The 26,561-nt window shown below is 39.8% G+C and overlaps 4 protein-coding genes across 5 annotated transcripts; 1 reads left to right on the top strand and 3 right to left on the bottom strand.

Moving 5' to 3' along the window:
* Window positions 1–2,228: 2,228 nt before the first annotated feature.
* On the bottom strand, window positions 2,229–14,970 carry LOC110881854 (coiled-coil domain-containing protein SCD2-like). Of its 2 annotated transcripts, none has more exons than XM_022130002.2 (3): window positions 14,499–14,957; window positions 2,878–2,962; window positions 2,229–2,421 (listed from the first exon to the last, which is right to left on the bottom strand). In XM_022130002.2, the coding sequence occupies exons 1-2, from the start codon at window positions 14,826–14,828 to the stop codon at window positions 2,912–2,914; spliced, it is 381 nt and encodes a 126-aa protein (XP_021985694.1). In that variant the 5' UTR covers window positions 14,829–14,957; the 3' UTR covers window positions 2,229–2,421; window positions 2,878–2,911. The 2 variants fall into 2 exon arrangements, 1 of the variants encoding a protein (XP_021985694.1); XR_004862341.1 differs by lacking the exons at window positions 2,229–2,421; window positions 2,878–2,962 and adding exons at window positions 3,491–3,750; window positions 4,092–4,512 and having other exon boundaries at window positions 14,499–14,970.
* Window positions 14,971–18,086: 3,116 nt separating this feature from the next.
* Window positions 18,087–20,442, bottom strand: LOC118480230. Its single transcript, XM_035974964.1, has 6 exons — window positions 20,327–20,442; window positions 19,990–20,231; window positions 19,503–19,829; window positions 19,346–19,429; window positions 18,966–19,151; window positions 18,087–18,230 (listed from the first exon to the last, which is right to left on the bottom strand). Exons 1-6 carry the CDS (start codon window positions 20,418–20,420, stop codon window positions 18,087–18,089), a joined length of 1,077 nt encoding a protein of 358 aa, XP_035830857.1. The 5' UTR covers window positions 20,421–20,442.
* A 593-nt stretch (window positions 20,443–21,035) lies between these two features.
* LOC110881767 lies at window positions 21,036–23,043 on the bottom strand. Its single transcript, XM_022129929.1, has 3 exons — window positions 21,569–23,043; window positions 21,413–21,479; window positions 21,036–21,329 (listed from the first exon to the last, which is right to left on the bottom strand). Exons 1-3 carry the CDS (start codon window positions 23,041–23,043, stop codon window positions 21,036–21,038), a joined length of 1,836 nt encoding a protein of 611 aa, XP_021985621.1.
* Window positions 23,044–24,700: 1,657 nt separating this feature from the next.
* On the top strand, window positions 24,701–26,026 carry LOC110881766 (transcription factor bHLH112-like). The gene is made up of 5 exons (XM_022129928.2): window positions 24,701–24,714; window positions 25,380–25,458; window positions 25,583–25,648; window positions 25,745–25,795; window positions 25,886–26,026. Exons 1-5 carry the CDS (start codon window positions 24,701–24,703, stop codon window positions 26,009–26,011), a joined length of 336 nt encoding a protein of 111 aa, XP_021985620.1. The 3' UTR covers window positions 26,012–26,026.
* Window positions 26,027–26,561: the final 535 nt, after the last annotated feature.

Here is a 26,561-nt window from a genome sequence, read left to right on the forward strand (position 1 = left end):
TCATCTTTTACATAAAACACACACACCACATATAGTTTACAGTTAAGGCACAAAGTTCTTGTGTTAGTCAAATAATGCATAAAGTAATGCATAGTTCCATGCAATGCCAAAGATTGTGCGGCCAAATTAATTGTGTTAGGTTAAAGCATTAACCTGAAGTTCCGGGTTGTCACAGTAATCAACCAAGATTTCAATTTAAAACTTCAACATCAAGACGATTTGATAGACCAAGAAGCAATTCTACACAATTTCGTCATTATAATGGTAAATCAAATCACTTTCAAAGTCAAAATAGAAATTTTGGATATCAAAATCGATACCAGACTTCTGGTAATCGAAATTTTCAAAGAAGAAACGAACATAGGGGTTTCAGTAATTCGAATGTTCAACAACATCCAAATTTTTTTCAAAATTCATGGTATAATAATGCGTGAAGAAGGTATCAAGATAATAATTTTCAAAGGTCAGAAAATCCGAGAGTTTATTAGAACTCTTGCAATCAAAGACCTAGTGGAAGTTATAAATCTTGTTCAACAACAGGTAAAACATCCAAGACACCAGTAAGGTTTGTTTGATGGATATTGGTTAGAAGCATCGTATATGGATTTACATGGTCGACCCAAAACCGGTCAGGTTTGGGTTGTTAAGTCTAACTAAGTTGTTGTGTGTGTGCTGGATGACCAAGAAGGACTGTTGATATGTTCAATAGTGGTTGTTCCTGTAAAGCGTCTGAGGTGAATAGTAGGTTAAAATTGGTAACTAACTATTTACTTTAGTGATTGATTGATGATTTATTGGTGTAAAACTTATTGTCAGATTAAAGTGGGAGTCTGTTTGTGTGTAAAATTTCTGTTTTTGAAAGTTGCTCCATAAAATCAAAAATTTAGGGGGAGAAATTTCCCTAAGCCAAAAACAGTTTAGTTAGTGCGTGTGTTTAGGGGGAATAAGTTATAAATTATAAAATTTTAAAAATCCAAAAACATTGAAAAATGAAAAACATAAAAAAATATACATTCAAAAAATGAGTTATCACTGTGTGAAAAAGAAGAAATGATAGTACATCAGCAAGTTAGACTGTCACACTAAAACTGAAATTAAAATGCTTAAGTGTGATAGCAGCTTCATCATATGATGTACCAGTAGGCAAAAAGCATGAAATAATCAACTTACCAATGTGATATTAACCTAAACGAACTGTGTATGAGTGGGGAACACATCAGTGGTGTATGGTTTAATGACCTTAAATCTTGCGTTAATAGATTGCCAAAATCTGAGGTTTTGGGTCTTTATATTGTTATTTCATCTGGGGATATCAGGGTTGTCCTTCTGCTGCATCCAGATACATGCTGACCTAGGCACAACCAGGATATCTTAAAAGAGCAAAAACAATGCCAAATCCCATAAATGAAGAAGCTCTCCTAGAGAGTCATTCAAATGAGCAAAATGCATACATCGTACCAAAATTGGTATTTGTCTTAGCCCTCGTTAGATATTTTGGTCTCTTTGTTGTACGAAAGTACTGACCTGATCACCGATTATCTAAACATTGAAAAACAAAACGGATGAATTCAGTATACTCACCTACTACGATGAATCTTTGTGCATACCTTGATCGCGGGGGTATATCCTGAAGTGGGACACACTAGTATATCAGTAATAATATTACCTTAACGTATCAATCGGTAATGGTACTTGAAATGTTCATGCATTTTGTTTAAGTGGACAAACATCTTGGTAATCGTCTTGGACTGTTTTTCACGAAAAAGTAAACAAAAAATTATATAATAGTGTGAAAAGAGTTTAATTTAGCTGATATGATATTCTTGCACATGATTCTCACAAAAAGATGAAATTGTAAATATTTTTTTAGTTTAGTTTAGTTAGTTCAGTTTGTGTTGAAAATATAAAAAATTATCAAAAATATTTCCTTTTTAAGGATCTCCCATTTTGAACTGACAGATTGTTGTTTTTGCAAATTAAGATAAAATATTGGTTCATCTTTTAATGTGAAAAAGACTAATGGTTTTTCGAGATACTTGCTTGTGTTTCTAAACAGATTGATGTAGTTATCAAAATGAAGTGCAGAATACAAGAAGTGCAAATGGAGAGTGAAGTGAAGAACGTGTGAAAATACATAGTAGGATCCTTTTACTACATTGCAGAAAGATATATGAAAGAGCTGGAGGTTACTTACTCCAAAGATTGCTAGTTATATCATATATATTATCAACTAGAAGATTACCCGCCGCGGTGCGGCGGGCCTTCATTTCCATTAAGTTGTTGATAGTAAAGTAAAAGGTTCGTTTGCAAAAAGTTTGAAGTTGTGGGTGTATCTCTAACATTAATACGATATGCGTCTTGTGCGCGATGATTAGGCCTTGTAGCGAGTGCGCCTTGTCAGTTGGCTCTTATCTGCTTCACCTGTTTTAGGAAACTTATTAGTACTTGTTTGTAATGTAGCAATATGTTGTTCTTATGTGTTATACCAGGTGTATCTATTGCGTTGTTAATGGTGAACTTTATGTTGTTGGGTCTCAAATTTTGTAGCAATTTAATAGTCTGTTTTGTGACTCGACAACTAATGAATCTGAATACTTAAGCAGCAATTAAAAACAAAAGGAAGTGGGTGGAATGAGAATTGAACTTGTGAGCTTGTAGCGTATGCTGGCACTTAGCCAACGAAAATGTATTAATTATATGTAAAAAATCTGGAAAAAGTAATAAGAAAAGAAACCAAGTTAGCGGATGTCATGTGGCAACACATTTTTGCTATGACCCACTAACGTGAACCAATTGTTCATGTTGCTTTCCTTTAAGGTTGTGTGCTTTAGAGACAAAACATAACATGAATCAACCTATTTGCTACCAAGTATATACCTGGGAATGAGCGGTAGCAGCTTGTGTTTGAGAATTAGCAATGGAAGCAAGATACATAAGGTTCCTCTAAAGCTTTGCTTGATACCTGCCATAGGATATACAAGCAATTTGATGAAGAGTAGAAATACTAAAATATAAAAGGCCGCTACATATCGAACACTCACTCTTCACATTAAGTAGACACTTGTTCCAATGTTTTATAAACAAATAATTTGTCAATTATGATTTGTAAAACAATACAAAATGAAATAACCTACAATTTTATTTTAAACCATTTGACTATTTAAGGGACTGCATGGACTAAACATAGATTCTTAAGTCAAAACTGCCACCTCCAGAATCAACGTATATAAGTCCCTCCCCAAACCCTCTTAACCACCTATATCAATGTCATTGTGAGGTTTTATGGATGCCGACTAAAGGCATTTTTGAGATGAAGCTAAAGCATTTTTGGAGTATGTAATACATGTGTTCGTTTTTCGGGCATATGACACTCGATTATAATCTAGTCATGATGTATAAATTGTTTAATCTATGAACAAACAGCACAAAGTAATTAGAATGAACAACGTTTATACATAAATGATCACCTCCTAAATAAAATGAGCATATAATCGTTTAATATAGGTCGTTAAGAATCCGTAAGGTTACAAATTCCGTGTCGCGGACTACAAACGAATTTGATGAACTACATATTTCGTGTTATATTCATAAACCATATTTATCATTTTAAAAATTCTAATACAAACTAATTATTTGAAAAGAAAAAATCAACCTGCACTGTCAAGGTGCAAAAATCAGCCAGTTTAGTTTGTCATTACTCAAACCTGTGGCATTTCGGCCTAGAACTTAAGTCAAAAGTGGCTGAGCGTACTGCAAACACCAAAGTTAGATTCCATCCAGAGACGTAAAATTCATGGTAATTTGTTAGAAGAAATGTTCAATTTCAATACACCACATAAATTTCCTATTACTTCAAATTTGGTACAAATTTGAACCCTTTTTTAAAAAATAAAATGGAAAGCAAACAACGATTCTTACTCCAAACATGAAATTCAATTCGACTAATTGTTTTATTATCAAGCACTTTCAGATCCCAGTATTCCACACGTAGTTAATCAAGAGAAAATAATGCTAAACCTAATTTAAAAGTAAAACTATAATAATAGAATATAGATAGACAAATGAAAATAAAGGAATTAAAAGAAAAAGACCTTGTGGTCCTGGTGAAGAGCGATCGACACGTGAAATTGCTGATGGGTGTTCGATTGAAGGTCATTCCGATGCCCTAGTGTTCGATTAGGGGGGTTTTGTAGGTGGCAAGCGATGGTGGTTGTGGTGACGACAGAGGTTAGCGGATACTGGGGACGAAGTCGGTGCCGGAAGCGAGCGGTGGTAACCGGTAGTATAAGCGGTGCGGAACTAAAGATGGCTGGTGGGCGACATGTGAGTGTACCAACGGTGAAGGTGGGTCTCTAGCCTAGAAACCAACAAACCGCCGGTGACGACAGATTTCTGCTCTCTCTTGACTCTCACTTCTCTCCGCTCTGACTTCTGTATAAAATGCAAGACCAAATAACATCACTGGCAGATGTAGGTGAGAACAACTGGGAAACGGGAACTGTTCCTAAGAACCTTCATCAATTGTATATATACAAATTAAATCAATCAGCTTATTCAGTCTAAATCAACACATTAACCTCTTATCGAAATACATAGCTAATAGGTGGTCTCAAGCAGTCAACTATGTTAAAAGTAAATAAGATCTGAATTCTTAATCATACAATTTTACAATTAAGTAAGCAAGCATTCTGCACATCCAACGCTAAATCAAACAATTTATTCTGTCACACCCCCAAAATCCCACACGCGGAGTACCACCGCTTGGAGGCGTGACTGACCAGGATCAAGCCATCAATCATATCAAACATAGCATTTAATAGTAATGAAAGTAATTAATGTAATTCGTCATGACATGATTGATGTTTCAAAACCAAACATCGTTTAAGTAGCGGAAGCATAGTAATGTAATCTCAAAACAGTTATAAGTTCAGATATCGTTCATGATCCAAATCCCACAACGACCTGCTCCTCCCTGTGCAAGCTCCATAATGTACCTAAGGTCCTGCAAGGCATGCAGCAAATAATCAACAAACTAGTTGAGCGAGTTCACAGAAAGTAAGTTCGTATCAGTAATGTGTAAGTTCATCTAGTGGGGGCTTCCCATACAAGTATATACTATTTGTGAGGGATTCTCACGTTTATCCTTAACAATGGGGGATTCCCATTATGGTACTTACTAGACTAGTGCAACCATGTGTTCTTCTTAAACCGAGAACAGGAATACGTACTGGGTCACGTAGGCTTTACGTGACGTGCCCTTCCCCGAGGACAGTGGTACGCGTGGGGCTACGTAGGCTTTACGCAGCGTGTCCTTCCGACCCGGAAGACAGTAGATGGTATTGGGTTACGTAGGCTTTACGTAACGTGTCCTCCCGACCCGGGAGACAAATGGCAAATACTGGGTTACGTAGGCTTTACGTAACGTGTCCTGACTATCCTGAGGACGATGGTCTATAGTCTAGTGAATGCGTAAGTACGAGTAACTCTTTCAATATCGACATATCCAACCCAATTCCCAACCCGGGAATCCCATGCCTTGGCTGTGTGAACTCACCTTGGTTTGCTCGGCAGATACACAAAGAGTATAGATAAGCTAGTAAATGGTCAACCACGTCCTATCATGGTTGTAATACAAGTCAGGTTCGTATGCAAGCACGTATTGTTACTAACACGTATTGATCATGGCAGCTCATATATATAATCATGGCAGTCCAACAATAACGAAGTCCAATTATCCGGCCCAATTAGTTGGGCTCGTGTCAGTGTGCAAGTCCAATTGTGCGCACGTGCATATGGTCTCGACTCGAGACTAGAGATCTCGAGTCGCAATAAGGGAGATCTCGACAGATGCATATCTTTCGAGACTAGGTGGTCTCGAGTCAGGTCTCGAGTCGCAACGGGCTGGTCTCGGTTTGTCATGGTCCACTCGAGACTGTTCGGTCTCGAGTCGCAACCAGACTCGCAATGTCGGTCTCGAGTTGTGCTGCTGTGTGCGAATGTTGTGGTCTCGAGTCGAGACTGAGGGTCTCGACTCGCAATCCCTGTCGAGAACTAACAGATTGTAACAGATTTCCTGGTTATTCAAAACATCCGTAAATCAAGCATTCGGTTACAATTATCATCAGTTTCCAAATTGGCCAAAATCAATTAACAGTTTCCAACAAAACATACAACCTATTATCGATCAAGCAGGACAATTGCAATACTAACTCACATGAACCCTAATCTAAATCCCCATGAACACTAAACATGTAAATAGGTATCTTGTATCATTCACATACACCCGAACAAGTCAATAAATTCTTTCAACACGTTGTGTAAAATCCAGCCAATAAATCATGCGTTCGGTTTACATTATCCTCACCAAAATACGATTGATAGCCGATTACATACAAGCAGATTGGTTATGATAACCTATGACATCTAATCAGTTTAGCTCGATAACATAACTCATCCGATTACAATCATATGGTGAACAAACGATTTGCAAGAACACAAACTAAACCACATGAATCGTACAAGAACATAATCAATCATACTAACCGGTTACAAGTAAAGGGATGTGATCCGAATGGGAAGTTGGTTCTTGTGCCGTCGGTTTCCAAGCAACGAGAGAGAAGGGTTCTTGTGTGTGATGTGGGTTGTAACTAATTGAGAGAAATAACCCCTAAAGAGGGTGTTTGTTTGCGGAGAAGAGAGTGGGCCGAACCCCACACTTGGGCCGCCCTATAGCTCAAATACAAGTAACACGGCCCAAAGGCCTTGTGCGGTCAAGAGGTGTTGTGCGATCCGGGTCATGTTGTGCGATTCGGTTCGTGTAACATAAACACATAATCATTCATATAATCGCAAGCACGTGCTAACATAACATTCTAATGCACATAAACATAACATATCAAGTATTCATTCAATTAATAACGTTCTCGTAAACACGTATCGTTACACAAAGTAAGTCTAAGGTTCGAGTTGTCACATTATCCCCAACTAATTGGAAATTTCGTCCCGAAATTTGGTATGCACTCACTGAGGAAGCTAGGTAAGTTATAACGTTCACTGGTTTTCCTGGGGTGTCACATCCTCCCCCCGTTGATCTGGAATTTCGTCCCGAAATTCCGAAGTAGTAGCTTCAGTCTCAGTAGAGGTTGCATTGGTTTCGAATAACTGGGGGTACTTTTCTGTCATCCTGTCTTCGCGTTCCCAGGTGTACTCTGGGCCACGTTTGGAGTTCCAACGTACTCGAACAAGAGGGATTCTCTTGTTTTTGAGGACCTTCACATCCCGGTCCGTGATTTCTACTGGTTCCTCGACGAACTGCAACCGCTCGTCGATAGTGAGTTCCTTAAAAGGAATGATGAGGGTTTCATCTGATAGGCACTTCTTTAGGTTCGATACATGAAAGACATTGTGAACTGCCCCGAGTTCAGCTGGTAGGTTTAGCTTGTAGGCTACCTTGCCGATCTTTTCTATGATTTCGAATGGTCCGACGTACCGCGGATTTAGTTTGCCCCGTTTGCCAAAACGTACTACACCCTTCCAGGGTGAAACTTTTAATAAAACCCGGTCCCCGACCTGAAATCCCAAAGTCTTTCTACGCTTGTCCGCGTAGGCTTTCTGACGGTCGCGTGCTGCCGCCATGCGTTGTCGTATCTGTGCTATCTTTTCTGTGGCGTCCACTACAATCTCTGGACCCGTAATCTGACTATCCCCCACCTCTGCCCAACAGAGAGGTGACCGGCATTTACGCCCGTACAATGCCTCGAATGGAGCGGCTTGAATGCTGGTGTGATAACTGTTATTATACGAGAACTCCACCAAAGGGAGGTGCTTTTCCCAGCCGTTGCCGAAATCGATAACGCACGCCCGAAGCATGTCTTCAAGAGTTTGGATCGTACGCTCAGACTGCCCATCCGTCTGAGGATGATATGCTGTGCTCATGTCTAGTCGTGAGCCGAAAGATTTGTGCATCGCTTGCCATAGCCCTGACGTGAATCGTGCATCGCGATCCGAAATAATGGACGTGGGCACCCCGTGCCTCGAAACAACTTCTTTAAGGTAGACGTCTGCGAGAGTGGAGAACTTATCCGTTTCCTTTATAGGTAGGAAGTGTGCAGACTTGGTGAGTCGGTCCACGATCACCCATATGGTATCATACCCACACTGGGATCTAGGTAGGCCTGTAACAAAATCCATGGAAATTTCTTCCCATTTCCATTGAGGTATCTTAGGCTGCTGAAGTAGACCAGCTGGTTTCTGATATTCAACCTTGACTCTCGCACAGGTCAAGCACTTTCCAACGTACGTAGCAATGTGGGCCTTCATACTAGGCCACCAATAAGTAGTGCTGATGTCGTGGTACATTTTGTCCGACCCTGGATGTACCGAGTAGCGAGACTTGTGAGCTTCATCCATTACAAGTTCGCGTAGACCGCCATAAAGTGGGACCCAAATACGCCCCGTTACATAGTAGGCGCCGTCTGCCTTCTGTTCCATTTGTTGTCGTGAGCCGTGTAAGGCTTCAGCTTTGACGTTTTCGGGTTTTAATGCTTCTACCTGAGCATCTCGTATCTGTGCAGGAAGGCTAGACTGAATCGTAAGCTGTAGCGCTCGCACGCGCCGTGGTAAAGTGTCTTTCCGACTGAGGGCATCAGCCACAACGTTGGCTTTGCCTGGATGGTACTTGATAGCGCATTCGTAGTCGTTCAGTAACTCGACCCATCGTCGTTGACGCATGTTCAAATCCTTCTGCTTAAGAATATGCTCGAGACTCCTGTGATCGGTGTAAATCGTGCACCTGGTACCGTACAGGTAGTGTCGCCATATCTTAAGCGCGAAAACCACAGCTCCCAGCTCTAAATCGTGCGTCGTGTAGTTCCGTTCATGAACCTTTAGTTGACGAGAGGCGTAGGCAATAACTTTATCCCGCTGCATCAATACGCAACCCAGACCCTGTATTGATGCGTCACAATATACTACGAAGTCATCTGTGCCCTCTGGCAATGAGAGAATAGGTGCGCTGCAAAGCCTATCCTTTAGGTACTGAAAAGCTGTCTCCTGGGGCTCTCCCCAGCGATAAACGACACCCTTCTGTGTCAGTAGCGTGAGCGGCTGAGCAATCTTTGAAAAGTCCTTGATGAACCGCCGATAATAACCTGCCAAACCCAAGAATTGGCGTATTTCTGTCGGTGTACGCGGTGCAGGCCAGTTTCTGATCGAATCTACCTTGGATGGATCGACATGGATCCCATCCCTGTTCACCACATGGCCTAAGAAGTGGACTTCATGAAGCCAGAAGTCGCATTTAGAAAGCTTGGCGTACAGCTGTTCCTTCCGAAGGAGTTCTAAAATAAGGCGAAGATGCTGCTCGTGTTCCGTCTGACTCTTGGAGTAAATCAGAATGTCGTCGATGAATACTATGACGAACTTGTCAAGATAGGGTTTGCACACCCTGTTCATAAGATCCATAAATATGGCAGGCGCGTTCGTTAACCCGAACGGCATGACAAGAAACTCGTAGTGACCATAACGAGTTCTGAAGGCTGTCTTGGAGACGTCCTCATCCCGGACTCTCAGCTGATGATACCCTGACCTCAAGTCTATCTTCGAATAGTAACACGACCCTTGCAACTGGTCGAATAAGTCGTCTATGCGTGGAAGAGGATAACGGTTCTTCACCGTCACCTTGTTGAGTTCACGGTAGTCGATGCACATTCTGAACGTACCGTCTTTCTTTTTCACAAATAGTACTGGAGCTCCCCAAGGAGAAGAGCTTGGACGAATGAAGCCCTTTTCCAAGAGCTCTTGTAGCTGCTTTGACAATTCCTCCAATTCTGATGGAGCTAGACGGTATGGTGCGCGAGCTATGGGTGCTGCTCCTGGAGCGAGCTTGATTTGAAATTCGACCTGACGATGAGGCGGTAAGCCAGGTAAGTCTTCAGGAAACACCTGAGGGTAGTCACGTACAATTGGAATATCCTCCAATTTCTTTTCCTTTGCTGATGCGTCTGTAACGAGTGCCAAGATTGCGGTGTGACCCTTCCGCAAACATTTCTGCGCCTTTAAGAAAGAGATGATGCCAACCACTGCACCACTCTTGTCGCCTTGTACTTCGAGAGGTTCTTGACCAGAACGAGGAATACGAATTATCTTTTCGCTGCATAAGATTTCTGCCTGGTGTTGGGATAACCAATCCATCCCAATCACGACGTCGAAGCTACCCAAAACTATGGGAATGAGGTCGATCGAGAAAGCTTGACCAGCTAAGATAAGATCACAACCCTGAACTACGTGCGTGGCTTCTAGACTTTTACCGTTAGCTAACTCTACTACGTGTTTGGTGGGTAAAAGTGTTGGTGCACGTTTTAGCAGTTGACACATTTTCACAGACATATAGCTTGTATCCGCACCCGAATCAAATAAGATAGTAACATAAATATTGTCAAGGAGAAACTTACCCATAACAACGTTGGGATCGTTCACTGCATCACCTCGACCTAGCACAAAAGCGCGTCCCCTAGCCTCGTTGCCATTATTGTTGTTGTTCCCACCGTTGTTGTTCCCGTTGCCCTGGTTATTGTTGTTGCGATTCTGGTTCAACTGAGGGCAGTCGCGTTTGAAATGACCTTCAGCCCCACACTGGAAACATCCCCGGTTTCCACGCTGTGGCTGCTGCTGCTGTGGGTTCTGTGGAGCTGGTTATTGCGGTTGCTGGTTCTGGTTTGCAGGCCGTGGGCTCCTACAGTCTTTAGCCTCGTGCCCCATTTTAAGACACCTTTGACAACGACCCTTGCTGCATGGGCCGCTATGGTGCCTGTTGCAATTGTGACACTTGGGGTGAAATCCCTGATATCTTCCCTGTCTATGACCACCAGAGGATTGCTGACTGGGACTCTGGTAGTGATCAGTCTTCTGTTGCTGAGCTTGAGACTGAACAGATGCTGAACCTTTACTGGAATCTCCATCCCATTTTCTTTTGCTGTCACTAGTAGTAGCGGGAGTAGCTGAAGGAGTGACTGTAGCAGTAGCGCTGACACGCTTTGGCAGTTTATTCTGATCCACCGCCTGGTCGGTGATGCGATGAGCGAGGCGTTGAATTTCCTGGATGTTGTCAAGATTAGCCGAGGTAACATGGCTCTGGATTTCTGGCGCCAATCCCTTGAGATACATCTCAATGCGCTTGTATGGAGGGTCCACCATAGTTGGGCACAATACGGCCAGCTCATTCGACCGCTTAGTATACGCTTCGATCTCTGACCCAACCATTTTCAGATTATACAGCTCGTCTTCCAGCTTGTGAATATCTTCACGCGTGCAATACTCACGCTTGATGAGTTCCTTGAAATCGTTCCATGGGGTGGCGTTAGCAGCTGCCAACCCCAGAATTTGCACCTGCGCATTCCACCAGGTTAGCGCGATTCCTTCCAAGGTGCCAGTTGCATACTTAACCTTGCGAGCCTCAGGGCACTCACACATTTCGAATACTGACTCTAGCTTCTCAAACCAGTGGAGGAGTCCAACTGCTCCTTCAGTGCCGCTGAAGGTACTTGGACGACAGTCCATGAAGTTCTTAAATGTGCAGACAGGCTGCTGCGCGTGTTGACCTATTGTGTACGAATAGGACGAGATTAAATACGAGAGTTAATGCAGGATCTAAGGATCCTAGTAGGAATCTATACTGCAGGGTATACTACCTGCTTGAGCAGCTGCAAGTGCCGCAGCAACTTGAGCTTGAACGAGAGCCTCTAGCTGGGCTTGAGTCATGTTGATTCGTCCAGACATGATCTTCATAGTAAAAATAACGTAAATGAGAGTGGTTCGCGAGTAGGGCGATGACAGAAAAGCGTAAGCACGTAGGGATTCTCATGCTATAGTATCATGTGTATCTAAACGTAATGCGAGCAAAGTTCTAAGCAGTTCTAGCATACAGGCAATAAACATAAACCTTATTACCTAGGATGTCGAGTCTTGCACGTGGAGCGAAGCGTCGTTGTGGATCGTTAAGAGCACTGTACTGGTTATAGTCTGGTTTTAATAAAAACATTTTCCCATATTAAAACCAAGTTCTCTATAACCAATGGCTCTGATACCAATCTGTCACACCCCCAAAATCCCACACGCGGAGTACCACCGCTTGGAGGCGTGACTGACCAGGATCAAGCCATCAATCATATTAAACATAGCATTTAATAGTAATGAAAGTAATTAATGTAATTCGTCATGACATGATTGATGTTTCAAAACCAAACATCGTTTAAGTAGCGGAAGCATAGTAATGTAATCTCAAAACAGTTATAAGTTCAGATATCGTTCATGATCCAAATCCCACAACGACCTGCTCCTCCCTGTGCAAGCTCCATAATGTACCTAAGGTCCTGCAAGGCATGCAGCAAATAATCAACAAACTAGTTGAGCGAGTTCACAGAAAGTAAGTTCGTATCAGTAATGTGTAAGTTCATCTAGTGGGGGCTTCCCATACAAGTATATACTATTTGTGAGGGATTCTCACGTTTATCCTTAACAATGGGGGATTCCCATTATGGTACTTACTAGACTAGTGCAACCATGTGTTCTTCTTAAACCGAGAACAGGAATACGTACTGGGTCACGTAGGCTTTACGTGACGTGCCCTTCCCCGAGGACAGTGGTACGCGTGGGGCTACGTAGGCTTTACGCAGCGTGTCCTTCCGACCCGGAAGACAGTAGATGGTATTGGGTTACGTAGGCTTTACGTAACGTGTCCTCCCGACCCGGGAGACAAATGGCAAATACTGGGTTACGTAGGCTTTATGTAACGTGTCCTGACTATCCTGAGGACGATGGTCTATAGTCTAGTGAATGCGTAAGTACGAGTAACTCTTTCAATATCGACATATCCAACCCAATTCCCAACCCGAGAATCCCATGCCTTGGCTGTGTGAACTCACCTTGGTTTGCTCGGCAGATACACAAAGAGTATAGATAAGCTAGTAAATGGTCAACCACGTCCTATCATGGTTGTAATACAAGTCAGGTTCGTATGCAAGCACGTATTGTTACTAACACGTATTGATCATGGCAGCTCACATATATAATCATGGCAGTCCAACAATAACGAAGTCCAATTATCCGGCCCAATTAGTTGGGCTCGTGTCAGTGTGCAAGTCCAATTGTGCGCACGTGCATATGGTCTCGACTCGAGACTAGAGATCTCGAGTCGCAATAAGGGAGATCTCGACAGATGCATATCTTTCGAGACTAGGTGGTCTCGAGTCGCAACGGGCTGGTCTCGGTTTGTCATGGTCCACTCGAGACTGTTCGGTCTCGAGTCGCAACTAGACTCGCAATGTCGGTCTCGAGTTGTGCTGCTGTGTGCGAATGTTGTGGTCTCGAGTCGAGACTGAGGGTCTCGACTCGCAATCCCTGTCGAGAACTAACAGATTGTAACAGATTTCCTGGTTATTCAAAACATCCATAAATCAAGCATTCGGTTACAATTATCATCAGTTTCCAAATTGGCCAAAATCAATTAACAGTTTCCAACAAAACATACAACCTATTATCGATCAAGCAGGACAATTGCAATACTAACTCACATGAACCCTAATCTAAATCCCCATGAACACTAAACATGTAAGCAGGTATCTTGTATCATTCACATACACCCGAACAAGTCAATAAATTCTTTCAACACGTTGTGTAAAATCCAGCCAATAAATCATGCGTTCGGTTTACATTATCCTCACCAAAATACGATTGATAGCCGATTACATACAAGCAGATTGGTTATGATAACCTATGACATCTAATCAGTTTAGCTCGATAACATAACTCATCCGATTACAATCATATGGTGAACAAACGATTTGCAAGAACACAAACTAAACCACATGAATCGTACAAGAACATAATCAATCATACTAACCGGTTACAAGTAAAGGGATGTGATCCGAATAGGAAGTTGGTTCTTGTGCCGTCGGTTTCCAAGCAACGAGAGAGAAGGGTTCTTGTGTGTGATGTGGGTTGTAACTAATTGAGAGAAATAACCCCTAAAGAGGGTGTTTGTTTGCGGAGAAGAGAGTGGGCCGAACCCCACACTTGGGCCGCCCTATAGCTCAAATACAAGTAACACGGCCCAAAGGCCTTGTGCGGTCAAGAGGTGTTGTGCGATCCGGGTCATGTTGTGCGATTCGGTTCGTGTAACATAAACACATAATCATTCATATAATCGCAAGCACGTGCTAACATAACATTCTAATGCACATAAACATAACATATCAAGTATTCATTCAATTAATAACGTTCTCGTAAACACGTATCGTTACACAAAGTAAGTCTAAGGTTCGAGTTGTCACATATTCACCCTAATTCAACACATTAACCTCTAACTAAACCACATAACTTATTCAAACACTGCACAATTAAGAATCTAGATATTACCTTACATCTAAACTCTCAAACAACTGATCTAATTAACAATTAGGTGAAACTACAAGAGGACATATTGCGTTGACTTGTTGACTTACCGCAGGCGACGACGATCTATTCGGTCTAGCAAACGAAACACCAGACAATGCACTACCGTTACCGTTACCGTTACTCTTACTCCCAAACGACGTCGGTTTACCAAACCAGAACCCTAGGTCATCATCATCCTCATCCTCATCATCATCACCGGTAGTCTGAGAAGCCATAACTTGCGCTAACCGCTGCGCCGCAGCCTTCGAAGTGACGGTCTGTGTCCGCTTAATCGTTGAGTAACTTGACGACATCGCCGGAGATGATGAACCGGTGCTGCTCGAACCGCCGCTCCACTGCCGTGTGTATGACGGACTCTCTGTTCGCTTACGATCCATTTAGGTTAAATTACAGTAAACTGGAAGAATGTCGTCTGGATTGGATGAATTGCTGGATTATCTGCTGAATGGTTTCCGCATAGGGTTTCAGAGAGAGAAGGGATCGGCTTTTATAGAAAGATGAAAGAAGAGTTTACACCGTTGGATCAAAAAGGAACGCCCAGGATTGTTTACTGTAGTTAAGGACGATGTGAATTGTATATATATAATAATTTTGTTTTCCTAAAAGAAATTAGTTGGATTTAAGTGTACATGATGGAACCCCATACCTCATGAATTTATATGATCATAAGTTACATGTTCTTTATATAGTTTCACTAGGTTAGAACCCCGTGTATTACACGGGTTGAATAAATTCAATTTTATATATCGAATAATAAAAAAATATATTTTTAAAAATCTCGTTTATTAGACGGGTTGAATAAATGTAATTTTATATATTAAATAACAAAAAAATTGTATTTTTAAGAACCCCGTGTATTGTACGGATTAAGTAAATTTAATTTTATATATTAAATAATGAAAAAAATAACATTTTTAAGAAGCTCATGTGTTATACGGGTTGAGCACATGTAATTTTATATGCCAAACAATAAAAAGTTATATTATAAACCCTATGTATTATATGGATTGAATAAATCTAATTTTATATACTACATAATAAAAAAATTATATTCTAAAAAACGCAGTGTATTACACGAGTTGCATAAATTAATTTTGTATAGTAAAAAATAAAAATGTTATATTTATAAAAAACCTCGTTTATTTCACGGGTTGAATGAATCTAGTAAAAATTTATATCTTAAAAAAAACTAACGGATATACTCGATATACGATAGATGGGGTGATTGCGGTGATGGTTCTTATTAATGTCACGTAAACATATTGATTACCGTATTTGAGTCGAGAGTTGTTGAACATGAAAATAAAAGTATAGAACCAATAAACATTGATTAATATTTTTATTTACCCCTTATAAGCATTTAATTTTATAATTATCTTTTAATTGATATTAATTATATATAAAAATAAATGGTGTCAATGAATGACATGTGTTCTTATATTGGTTTCTTTTATTATATAGTATAGATTATCAACTAATTTATTTTTCATTTTAGTAACATGAATGCAGCACCCCTAATTAGAGTTTCTAGTGCAAGGTCAGTAAAGCCAATCGGATGGGCACTCTTAAGGGGATGTCGTTCACTCAAACCGAGGGTCGATCAATATAGCGCAACATCAATCACAGATAGTAAGTTGTTGAAACTGGTCTTGCATTTATATTTATCTTAATAACTAACAACTTAACTTAATGTCGTGTACTGAAGCATGTGGATGCATCCAACTTCGTTGGGGATCTTTGCATGGGCGAAGCTTTTAAGGGGTGGATGGGGCGGTCGACCCCTGAACTTTTCGCTCAGTAGTGGAGAGTTTGTAGTTTTCGTATAGAAATTTTTGGGTATATACGTTTTCAACCCCCCGGTTTTTTAGACATTTTTAGGTCCTGTAACTTCCGCCCCCGGTCGAAAATCTTAAGCTTCACTACTGGATCTTTGAGAGGATCCACTACACAAATCGGATTCCTCAAAAGGAGTTATTGACACCGCCCACTCATCCTCCGAAGACAACTAGAGTAGGGGTAACTTTTTTAAGTTATGTTATTTTGGGGTTGGTTCTGGTACAAACCATATTTATCCTACAAACCGTAATAACAGATCCTATCACTTAAAAAAAGTTAAATTAGCACATACTAAAACAATACATACGTAAAAGTAGCACTTTTTAATTATATTAGCACATGAAATTCAATCAAGATAATTGATTTTAGCACATATTTGAATGATATCATCACTTTTCTTAATCAGCACATTGAAAACAAAAGAAAGATCCAAATAAACAATTAATTGCTTGTTAGCATATTTATAGGAAATTCAATATAATTGATATTATTTAGGATATTATTTTATCATTTCTCTATAATTGGTTGTATGCTACGTGACACTTTTTAAATGGTTCTTACAGTTTGTATACGAAATACGGTTTGTATTTGATCCTACTCCAATTGTTATGATAGTATTAATTAGTTCTCGTTGCCATTCTTGAACAATCATACAAATAACTATTTAAAACATGTAATGAAAATATTTGATTTAAAGCCTCTTCTTTTTTTTTGAACGGCAAAATTAGATCACTGACGTACCACTGGATTATCATCGTGCCACGAGCAGAACCACCCGATCATATCCATCTCCACTAAGCAATAATGCCTATACACCAAAGTACTAATCAATTTTGTAGAAGTAATTTTTTGATCGTCAACAAAGTACTAATCAATTTTGTAGAAGTAATTTTTTATCGTCAACAAAGTACTAATCATTTGAATAATGTTTGATGTTTTGGATAATTGCAAAAGAACGTACTGACACTTGCGTTGATTCAGAGAATCAACATGCATGGGAGGCGGAGCTACAAGTGAACTTGGAGGTTGAGTATTAGTTATTTGAAGACCAGACCCAAGCGCAACTAGAGGCTGAATAGAAATGTGTCAAAGACCTCCTAACGTGGCAAGACGAGCTAGCGAAGAAGTTGGCTGAGCATTTACTGAATGAACAATTTAGTTCGACACCAATTGCCATGTCAACCGTCACTATAGGTAAACAGTCACTATATATATCGTATATTGTTATAGATTTTGATTAAGATGATTTTAAACATATTTTTAGATATCTTGATATACAAGATTTATTGCATTTTTTAGGAACGTGTTATGTTGATTTATTGAAAATCTACAATACACTACAAGAAAGTCGACCAATAGCGGCGACAATTGTCGCCGCTAATAGTTCCAAATGTCGCCGCTAAAGGTAATAGCGGCGACATGTCGCCGCAATTGGGTCGCCGCTAAAGATTGGCTGCTAAAGGGCTATATGTCGCCGCTAATGATTAGGACTTTTAGCGGCGACATGTGTCTTCGCTAAAATGTCTTCGCTATAGGGTTCAATTAATAGCGGCGACATATGTCGCCGCTAAAAGTCATTTTTTTTTAGTTTTTTTGCTGCATTTGCCGTATTTCCCGTTATAAACAAACCTGCAAATTTTCAACTTTTACGCAACATAAACAGACTAAACAAACATAATGCTTTACATAATGAAATCACATAAAACATTTCCGTATAATAACATCCAAAAATATCCGAAAAATAACATTCTAAAATATCCGTACAATAATACTAATTTCCCCTCGCCGCAAGAAAGGATTCAAGTTAGGTCGTCATCGTCATACTCATCGTCATACTCATCGTCATACTCATCGTCGGGTGCGACTTGCTTTCCCCTCGCCGCAAGAAAGGATTCGAGTTGGTTTACGAATGCCGGACTTTGGAACAAAGTCGAAACGTATTCCTACATTAACACATATCAAACCCAATATTATTAGCAAAAAGAAGAGTTGCAAGTATATATAAGTCTTCGTAACTGACAAAAAGAGGAATTTTCTAAATGTTTTCAAAGGTAAATAACATTAATTTTTCTTATAAACCCAAGACATAATAGGCCATACCCAAGTAAAACCTATGTGACACTTAGTCATTTTCAACAGATCATGGATTGTGAACTCGAATATGGTATTTCATTTTTAGTGCTTTAATGTTTCACTAAGCCACATCACACATTACACAAACGTTTTAAGAGGCCACATAATATCTACTTCTAAAATCCACCTATTACCCATTTTATACAACTTGAACCTGTGATAGAAATAAACACCTCGTGTCACTAGATTAAGAGGCCATCTACATAACTAATTAGCTACAAATTGTATCATTTGTTTGTAATACGACAATATGTAGAACAGATAGATGTACACTTGCGCAAGCAATAAAAATACGGTGTGACCCAACCTGGTCGGAAACAAAGCGAAATTTTTTTAATATTTAGCGATAGACAATTTATTCGAAAAGGATGTTAATCAACTTCATGGGGATATCTGGACTTACTATCTATCATGTTAAAAGCCACTTACAGGTACTAGATATAAGTTTTATATTGAATTAGTTTATTTTTGTTTTTAAGCAACACAAACACTTTGAATGATGTCTTGTATAGTAAACCAAATATAGTAAAGTATGTATAGTTTACCTCCGAAAAGGGTTGTGCGGTTTGAGGTAGTGTATTAAACGGGTTCGATGGTGTATTCGAAGGTTTAGGCCCAAGCCCCCGGAACCATCCTCGTCGATCACCCAAAACGTTTTGAAACACGGCAACCTCATTCGGCGGTTGAGAACCGCCGCTTTCTCCGCCCATAATCTCGCGTTCTAGATTAAGCTGTATTTTACCAAAGATGGTTAGATATAAATACAAATAGAGTAAATTACAACCGGTGTCCTTTACATTTCTACCATATTACAACCCATTTTTTACAGCTTTGACTCTGTAATATCTTTAATTAAAGGTATACAAACGTAAAGGACACCAGTTGTAATTTATTCGTATAAATATATATATATATAGATACTTACATAATTCTGCTCGGCTACCGGGTCAACAAAATTCCCATCTTTATCGGTGTGAGTTTTGCGGTACGTATCAAGACGTTTCAAACCCTGTTTAACATTAAAACTTAGATAAGACGTTAAATAAACATAAACATACAAACACACACATATAAAACATTACATGTTTGTAGGCGGTGCTACTGTATGATGATGTACCCCCATGGTTTGGGAATTTTTGAAGTTGGCGGACTCTTGTGTTTGCGTCACTTCTTGCAATATATTTGGGGTCCAAGAAGTGATCAATGGTTCTCAGCCAGTTTTCGTAAGGCATATCCTTAGGGTGGTGTGCCCTTGCACTTTCGACATCGTCATAACCTCCATTTTCACGAAATTCTCTCTTAGCGTAGTTCTTGCGGTCGGAGTACCGCTTCATAAGCACTTGTCTAATGCCGCCTTTTAAGTTGCGCGCCTCCAAATCCTGTTCAACTTCATCGAAATTGAAATTCTCCTAGGAATTAAATACAATTGTTAAAACATTGTATAAAAACTTTAAAACATTAACCACGCATTTACGGCTGCAAACGCGGCAGCAAACGGTGGCGTTTTTATACCCGTTTGTTGCTGCGTTTGCAGCCGTTTAACACCAATAAATGGCCTAACTTATTTACCTTTAGGTGGTTCATCACGGCATCCTTATAAGGAGTCGGAACTTTCTCCCAACCAAATCTATCAAAAGGGATGGTCCGCCACATGTACAAACTCGCCTCGCGTGAAAATAAGTCGCTCGGTACACCAACAGGGGTATATGTTACATCCCTATCGAATGTAAGAGAGACGCGCCCCCCCGCTTTGACCATCCTGTGAAGCTTTTGATTTTTGGCTTTCCCCCTAACTTTCCTTGGGGGAACCGCTGCAATTAAAATAAAATTAAATATAATTAGTGACAACATTTATAGTAAATGTAATAAATGTAATAAAAGTACTAAATAATAATTGATAACTTACCGTCAATCTCATGCGTCCCTCTCCGAAAAGGATCCGGATTTGGTGGATCCCCAGCTCCGTCTCCCCCATGTCCTCGAGGCATCACATCCGCCATTAGGTAAATAAATACAAACCACAAAGAAAACATATTTCCTAAAAAGTTACAAATGTTAAAACAAGTGCATCAAATAGAAATTAGTAGAAAGTACAACAAGTTTAACTAATATGCAGATAACTATTTCAACAAGTGTTTTTCAAATACTAACTAATATAAATTACAATAACTTTTCTCTTAATCAAACTCGATGTCATAATCGGGATCGTCCTCATCAACATCAGTCTCGACCTCCAACACTTCATCGACGGTAGTCGTTGGGGGACCAACTTCAGTTGCAGGCTCACCTGAAGTAACATGAGAAGACCCAATTTGAAAGTATTGGGTGAGGTCGATGACAAGTGGACAGTCAGATGAAGAGTTGTTGTGGACAACGTCAATATCTTCTAAGTCGTCATCAGCATTTTGAACCGGCCCGACCCGGTGATCATTTAATGGCCGATCCCAAATTTTTCGATGATTAATGTTCTCGACTACCCATCTAAGTTTATTTTTTTTTGTTTCGAGACGGTTCTTGGATGAAGAACACTTGTTTGGCTTGCGAAGCAAGTATGAGTTGATCGTCTTTGTCCCATTCATGTTCAGTGCTTATAATGGTGATATTATTGTCATACTTTACACCCCTTCGAGTATCAAAGCACTTGCACCGAAATAGGACAGTTGAATAACCATTTGTATAATCAACTCAATAATTTCTTCTAATTGGCCATAAAATTTCACACCGTTCTCTCCGGCCACTTCTACCCCAGAGTTTTCCGTTGCGCGTTTTGCATCACGTTCAAGTGTCATAAACCTAACACCGTTAACTATGCAACCAGTGTAAGTTTCAGCATTTATTTTCGCACCAATTGAAAGGGCATACAACTCTTGGTGAAATTCTGGAGAATTTTGTGTTTTCATCGAATGGACCTAACAAATATAGAGTAAGAATGCCTGTTATATATGTATTACCTAACCGATGTAGAGTAATGCGAGTTATATATGTTTTATACCTTATTAAGAAACCACCCCGGAAATTTCGTTTTAAGATCATCTTGGGGATGTGTAGATATGAACTCACTACATTAATGACAAATATAAGCAACTAAGGAAGAGAAAATAGTAATTAACATAAACATATTGCGAAAAGTAAAGATAGGAACACTCACTTCATGTACTCCCTGACTTCTGCGCAGTTTTCGAGAACAAACCATTCCATCTTGCTTTTTTCAATGGTTGAAAGATATTTGCTCTTCGTTGCGCTTGCCGGACGACATTTAGACTCAAACACCCAAAACATACATTTTTCAACAACGACATCCTCGTTTCTATCTGGGCGATTGAACTTAGTCTGAACATCTTGAACATACATTGAACAAAATGTTAGAGCTTCTTCAAGCACATAACCTTCAGCTATACAACCTTCCGGCCTTGTCGGGTTTCTGACATACTTTTTTAGCTTTTTCATGTACCTTTCAAATGGATACATCCATCTGAAAGCTACTGGACCTCCCGCAATCGCTTCATCAGGTAAATGCACAAGTAAATGAACCATAATGTCAAAAAATGCCGGAGGATAGATCATCTCTAACTTGCATAGGATGGTAAGAATGTCATCCTTTGCTTTCCTCATATTTTCAACCAATAGTGTTCTGGAACAAAGTTGCTTAAAAAACATACAAAGGTCTACCATTGGTGTAGATGTATCTTTTGTCAAAAGCCCTCTAACCCCAATCGGTATCAAACGTTGCATGAGAATATGACAGTCATGAGATTTCAACCCAGTAATGTTAGAATTGTTATCTGTCACCCTCTTGCTGATATTAGATCCAAACCCCTCTGGTAGTTTAACTTTTTTTATAAATTCACAGAAAAGCTTTCGATCATCGGACTTGAATGAGTACTTTGGGTGGGGACTTAAGAACTTGCTACCCGATTGTTTCAACCACTGTGTCAGCCGGATATTTAGTTTTTGCAAGTCGTTTCGTGTATTTGGTGTGTCTTTGGTCTTCTCATTCATTAAGAGAGTACCAAGCAAACTGTCGCACACATTTTTCTCGATATGCATTACATCTAAGTTGTGCTTCAGCTGCAAAGAAGACCAATACTTAAGTTCGAAAAATATGCTTCGTTTGGTCCAGTTCAGCTCGAAATCTGCTCGGTTTATCCTCCCACCTCCAAAAGATGGATGCTTCCCTGGTAGACGATGAAGTAGACGACCGTGTTGAGCTTCTATGTCAGCAGGACTAAACTGTCTCGGAGGGCCTCGTGTCTCGGGTCTCCCGTTAAAGTCGAGACTTGTTCTCCATGGATGGTTGGCATCTAAGAACCGGCGATGACCAACATACACACATTTACCAGTTACACGCATTGAAGGAGTGTCTTCGTTGCAAGTCGGGCATGCCATGTAGCCCTGTCCACTCCAACCTGATAGACTACTACGGGCTGGAAAGTCGTTTATGGTCCATAACAACGCCGCCTTCATTGTGAAGAATTCGTTTGTTGTTGCGTCTTTAGTACGTACACCTGAGTGCCACAAATGTTTAAGCTCATCCACTAACGGTCTAAGGTAAATATCCATGTCTTTCCCAGGTGATTTTGGGCCAGGAATCAACAAGGTCAACATGAATGTAGACTCCCGCATGCATAGCCATGGAGGCAAATTGTATGTGGTGAGTTTAACCGGCCATGTGCTATAAGTCGAGGGTCCGTTACCGTTAAACGGATCCGTCAGCTGCAAGCCCCAAGCGAACATTTCGTGGCTCCATCGCGAAGTTTGGGTACTTCCTATCAAAGTCTTGCCATGAAGATCCATCAACTGGATGCCGCATGGTCCCATCTTCTGAACGTTCGGTACTATGCCATATCATATCTTTTGACGTGTGCCTTGAACAATACAAACGCCGAAGTCTAGGCGTCAAAGGAAAGTATTGTAACACCTTGCGAGCTACCTTCGTGCCTTTTGTGTCTTTATCGACCCAACGACTCTCATTACAAACGGGACAATTTTGCAACGACTCGTGTTCTTTCCAGAAGAGAGCACAATCATTTACGCACGTTTCTATCATCTCATAATCCAAACCAATCTTCTTAAATTTCTTCTTAACTACATAATGCGTAGGGGGAATCTTGTTGCCTATTGGCATTGATTCTTGCAACAACTTTAGTAGACCATCAAATGAAGTATTAGTCCAATGGGACGTCTCCTTTAGATTCATAAGCTTTGCTAAGAAGTCAAGGGAAGAAAACTTAGTACAACCAGGATATAATTCAGATTCAACATCCTTTATTATGTCTTCAAAATCGTCATCACCACCGTTAGATTCTCCACCCAACATCTCCAGGTTACGGTCTGTATCTTCTTCCATACGCTCCCCCTAATGTCTTCAATAACGTTTTCCATACCCTCCTGTGGCACAACATTATCTACTTCTACAACTGCAGGCCGAGATTTTTCGCCGTGATAGTCCCAATTTATGTAATCTTTCCAAAAAACCATACGCCCCAGATGGAGTTTCATTTTTGTGATGGTTGTTAAGCCGGAACATTTACATTTGGAACATGGACATCTAACTTCATTATGGTTGGGGAGCACTCTTTCACACATCGCGATAAAAGACCTGAGTCCTTGCTGGTAGTGAGCTGATTGAAGTGGGGAATCAATCCAGCTTTTATCGATAGGCATTATGCAACTGAAAGATAATTTAATTTAGGGTTTGCAAGACAAGGGTAGGCTGCTAAACCCACTTTTTGAACACTTTATCTCATATATGAATGTGTATTACATGGTTGTTTGTTTAAGAAAAATTCGGCAGCATTTCCTCCTAGCTCCCCGAGGAGCAAAGTATTCAAAGAGAAAATGATAACCAAATCCTTCTTAAACAAACAATCATGTAATACACATTCACATCCTAATTGAGATAAAGTATTCAAAAAGTAGTCCCAAATTAAACGGGGACAACCTGAAATTAATTTCTAAATCAATTTCAGGCGGGTATTTCTAAGCTCATTATGGTTTAGGTATGAATTTTCGAAAAGAATAGAGCAAATATCATGCGGGTCAATGGGTAAAAGCTAGTTCATCATTACTTGACATGAAGTTTTGCTACTTGTAAACAGAATGTGTAGAGTTGTGTGTCATTTGTATGTTTTCGCCCCTTAAATTCTAATTATCAATCCCATGTACCTTTCAAAAAATTTAATAATCTTATACACACATTTGCATGCACATAACTAGAGAAAGTCTAGTTATATGGGAAGTGAAACTTATTTATTTAATAAAAGACCATGGGACAAATAATATGGTCGAAAAAAGGTAAACAAATTGGACCAATAGCGGCGACATATTGGATGTCGCTGCTATTAACGTCGCCACTGTTGATCGTTATTCTTGTAGTGACTCTTTTTTTACATATTTTCTAAAAACAAGTTCCATTTAACTACACAAAGGCCTTTGTACTTAAGTTTTGCTAAAATAATAGTAGTTTAACACTTGTAGTTTTAACTTCAAACCTTAACTTATTTACTAAAAAAAAAAAATGTACTAAGTTAGTGCTTCAACTGATAATCCTGTTACAAACTAAAAAAATTTCCATTAAAAGCACCAAACTATGGTTTTAACAGTTTATGTACCTTAACCCCTATACATGATTTTGGCAATAATTTCTTTGAAAAATCAGATATCAACATGATTTTGAATGCTTTTAAGATCTAACCCCTATGAATTTAACCCATTATTATATACACTAATTTAACTCACTAAAACTAGGGTTTCAACACTTTCACTTATTTAACCAATAACCGTGTCACAAACTCGCAACTTTTGCCATTACAAACACTAAACTAGGGTTCTAACAGTTTATGCACGAGCAGATTAAAAAAAAAAAAACAAAAAAAATATGTATAAACAGATTTAACAGAAGTGGTGGCATTGCAATGACAGAAGTTACTTCTGCTAGTCCTAAGACCATCGACCCACAGGTTGGTTTTACAGGTTCGAAAAGAGAAACTAGGCGATCGAGTCACTGCGCTTCAACAGTTAGTTTCGCCTTTCGGTAAGGTATTAATTCTCGACCTTAATGTTCTATTAAACTTATTGTATTTAAAAAAATCGTTACTGTTTTATATATCTTCTTGAAAAATTGAATTATGTTATAACTTATAACAATAAATTGAATTTACAGACTGATACGGCATCGGTTCTCCATGAAGCCATTGAATACATCAAGCTCCTTCATGATCAAGTCAATGTATGCTTTAGTTTATTTGTACATTTTTCCACAATATAATTATTTCATATATATACATCAGTTTATAGTTCATTAATTTCCATATGTTTTCTTCAGGTTCTAAGTAACCCCTATATGAAAAATGGAGCTACTATGCAAGTGCAACAGGTGAGCTTATACTTAGATTTTATTCATGTATTTTTCTAAATATTTCAAATTAAACTTTATTCATTAACAAAAAAATTATATTATCTTTAGATAAGCGACAAAGCGGAAGACAACAATGAAGGAGCTAAACAAGAGTTAAGGAGCCGAGGCCTTTGCCTTGTACCGGTATCTAGTACCTTCCCGGTCACTGCAGAGACCACACCCGATTACAGCTAATGCTTTCAACCCCAAACATAAACTAACCTTGTTATGCACAAGGAGAAGAGGTGTTGACGGTGGTGGCCGAGGAGACGAGGTGGTGCCGGTAGTGGCCGTGGAGACAAGACGGTGCCGGTGGAGAAACTACATTCACCAAGAATCATGAAATTAACAACCTATATAACAAAATACACAAAAAAATCAACATAAAACTAACCGATTATGCCGATTTTGGAGAGGTTTTGCCGATTTTTTCGCTAACCGGAGAGAGGAGGTGAAAAGATTTGGGGGAAAGTAGGTGGAGGGAAGAAATGGCGCTGATTCCTTGCTTTATTCGTCGGGCCAATAGGGGCAACAACATGTCGCCGCTATTGGTTGTACGCGTCGCCGCTATTAAGCTGGGCAAACCCCAGCCGTTGGATGATGATATGAATCATGTGGCTAGGGTTTAATATGGGACACCGGTTTGCGGATTGGACCAATAGCGGCGACATATTGGATGTCGCCGCTATTAAGGTCTCCACTATTAATCGTTATTCTTGTAGTGATATTTTTGTTTATTGTTTAC

Source organism: Helianthus annuus, chromosome 7 (assembly GCF_002127325.2).
Source record: "Helianthus annuus cultivar XRQ/B chromosome 7, HanXRQr2.0-SUNRISE, whole genome shotgun sequence".
NCBI classification, from domain to species: Eukaryota; Viridiplantae; Streptophyta; class Magnoliopsida; order Asterales; family Asteraceae; genus Helianthus; species Helianthus annuus.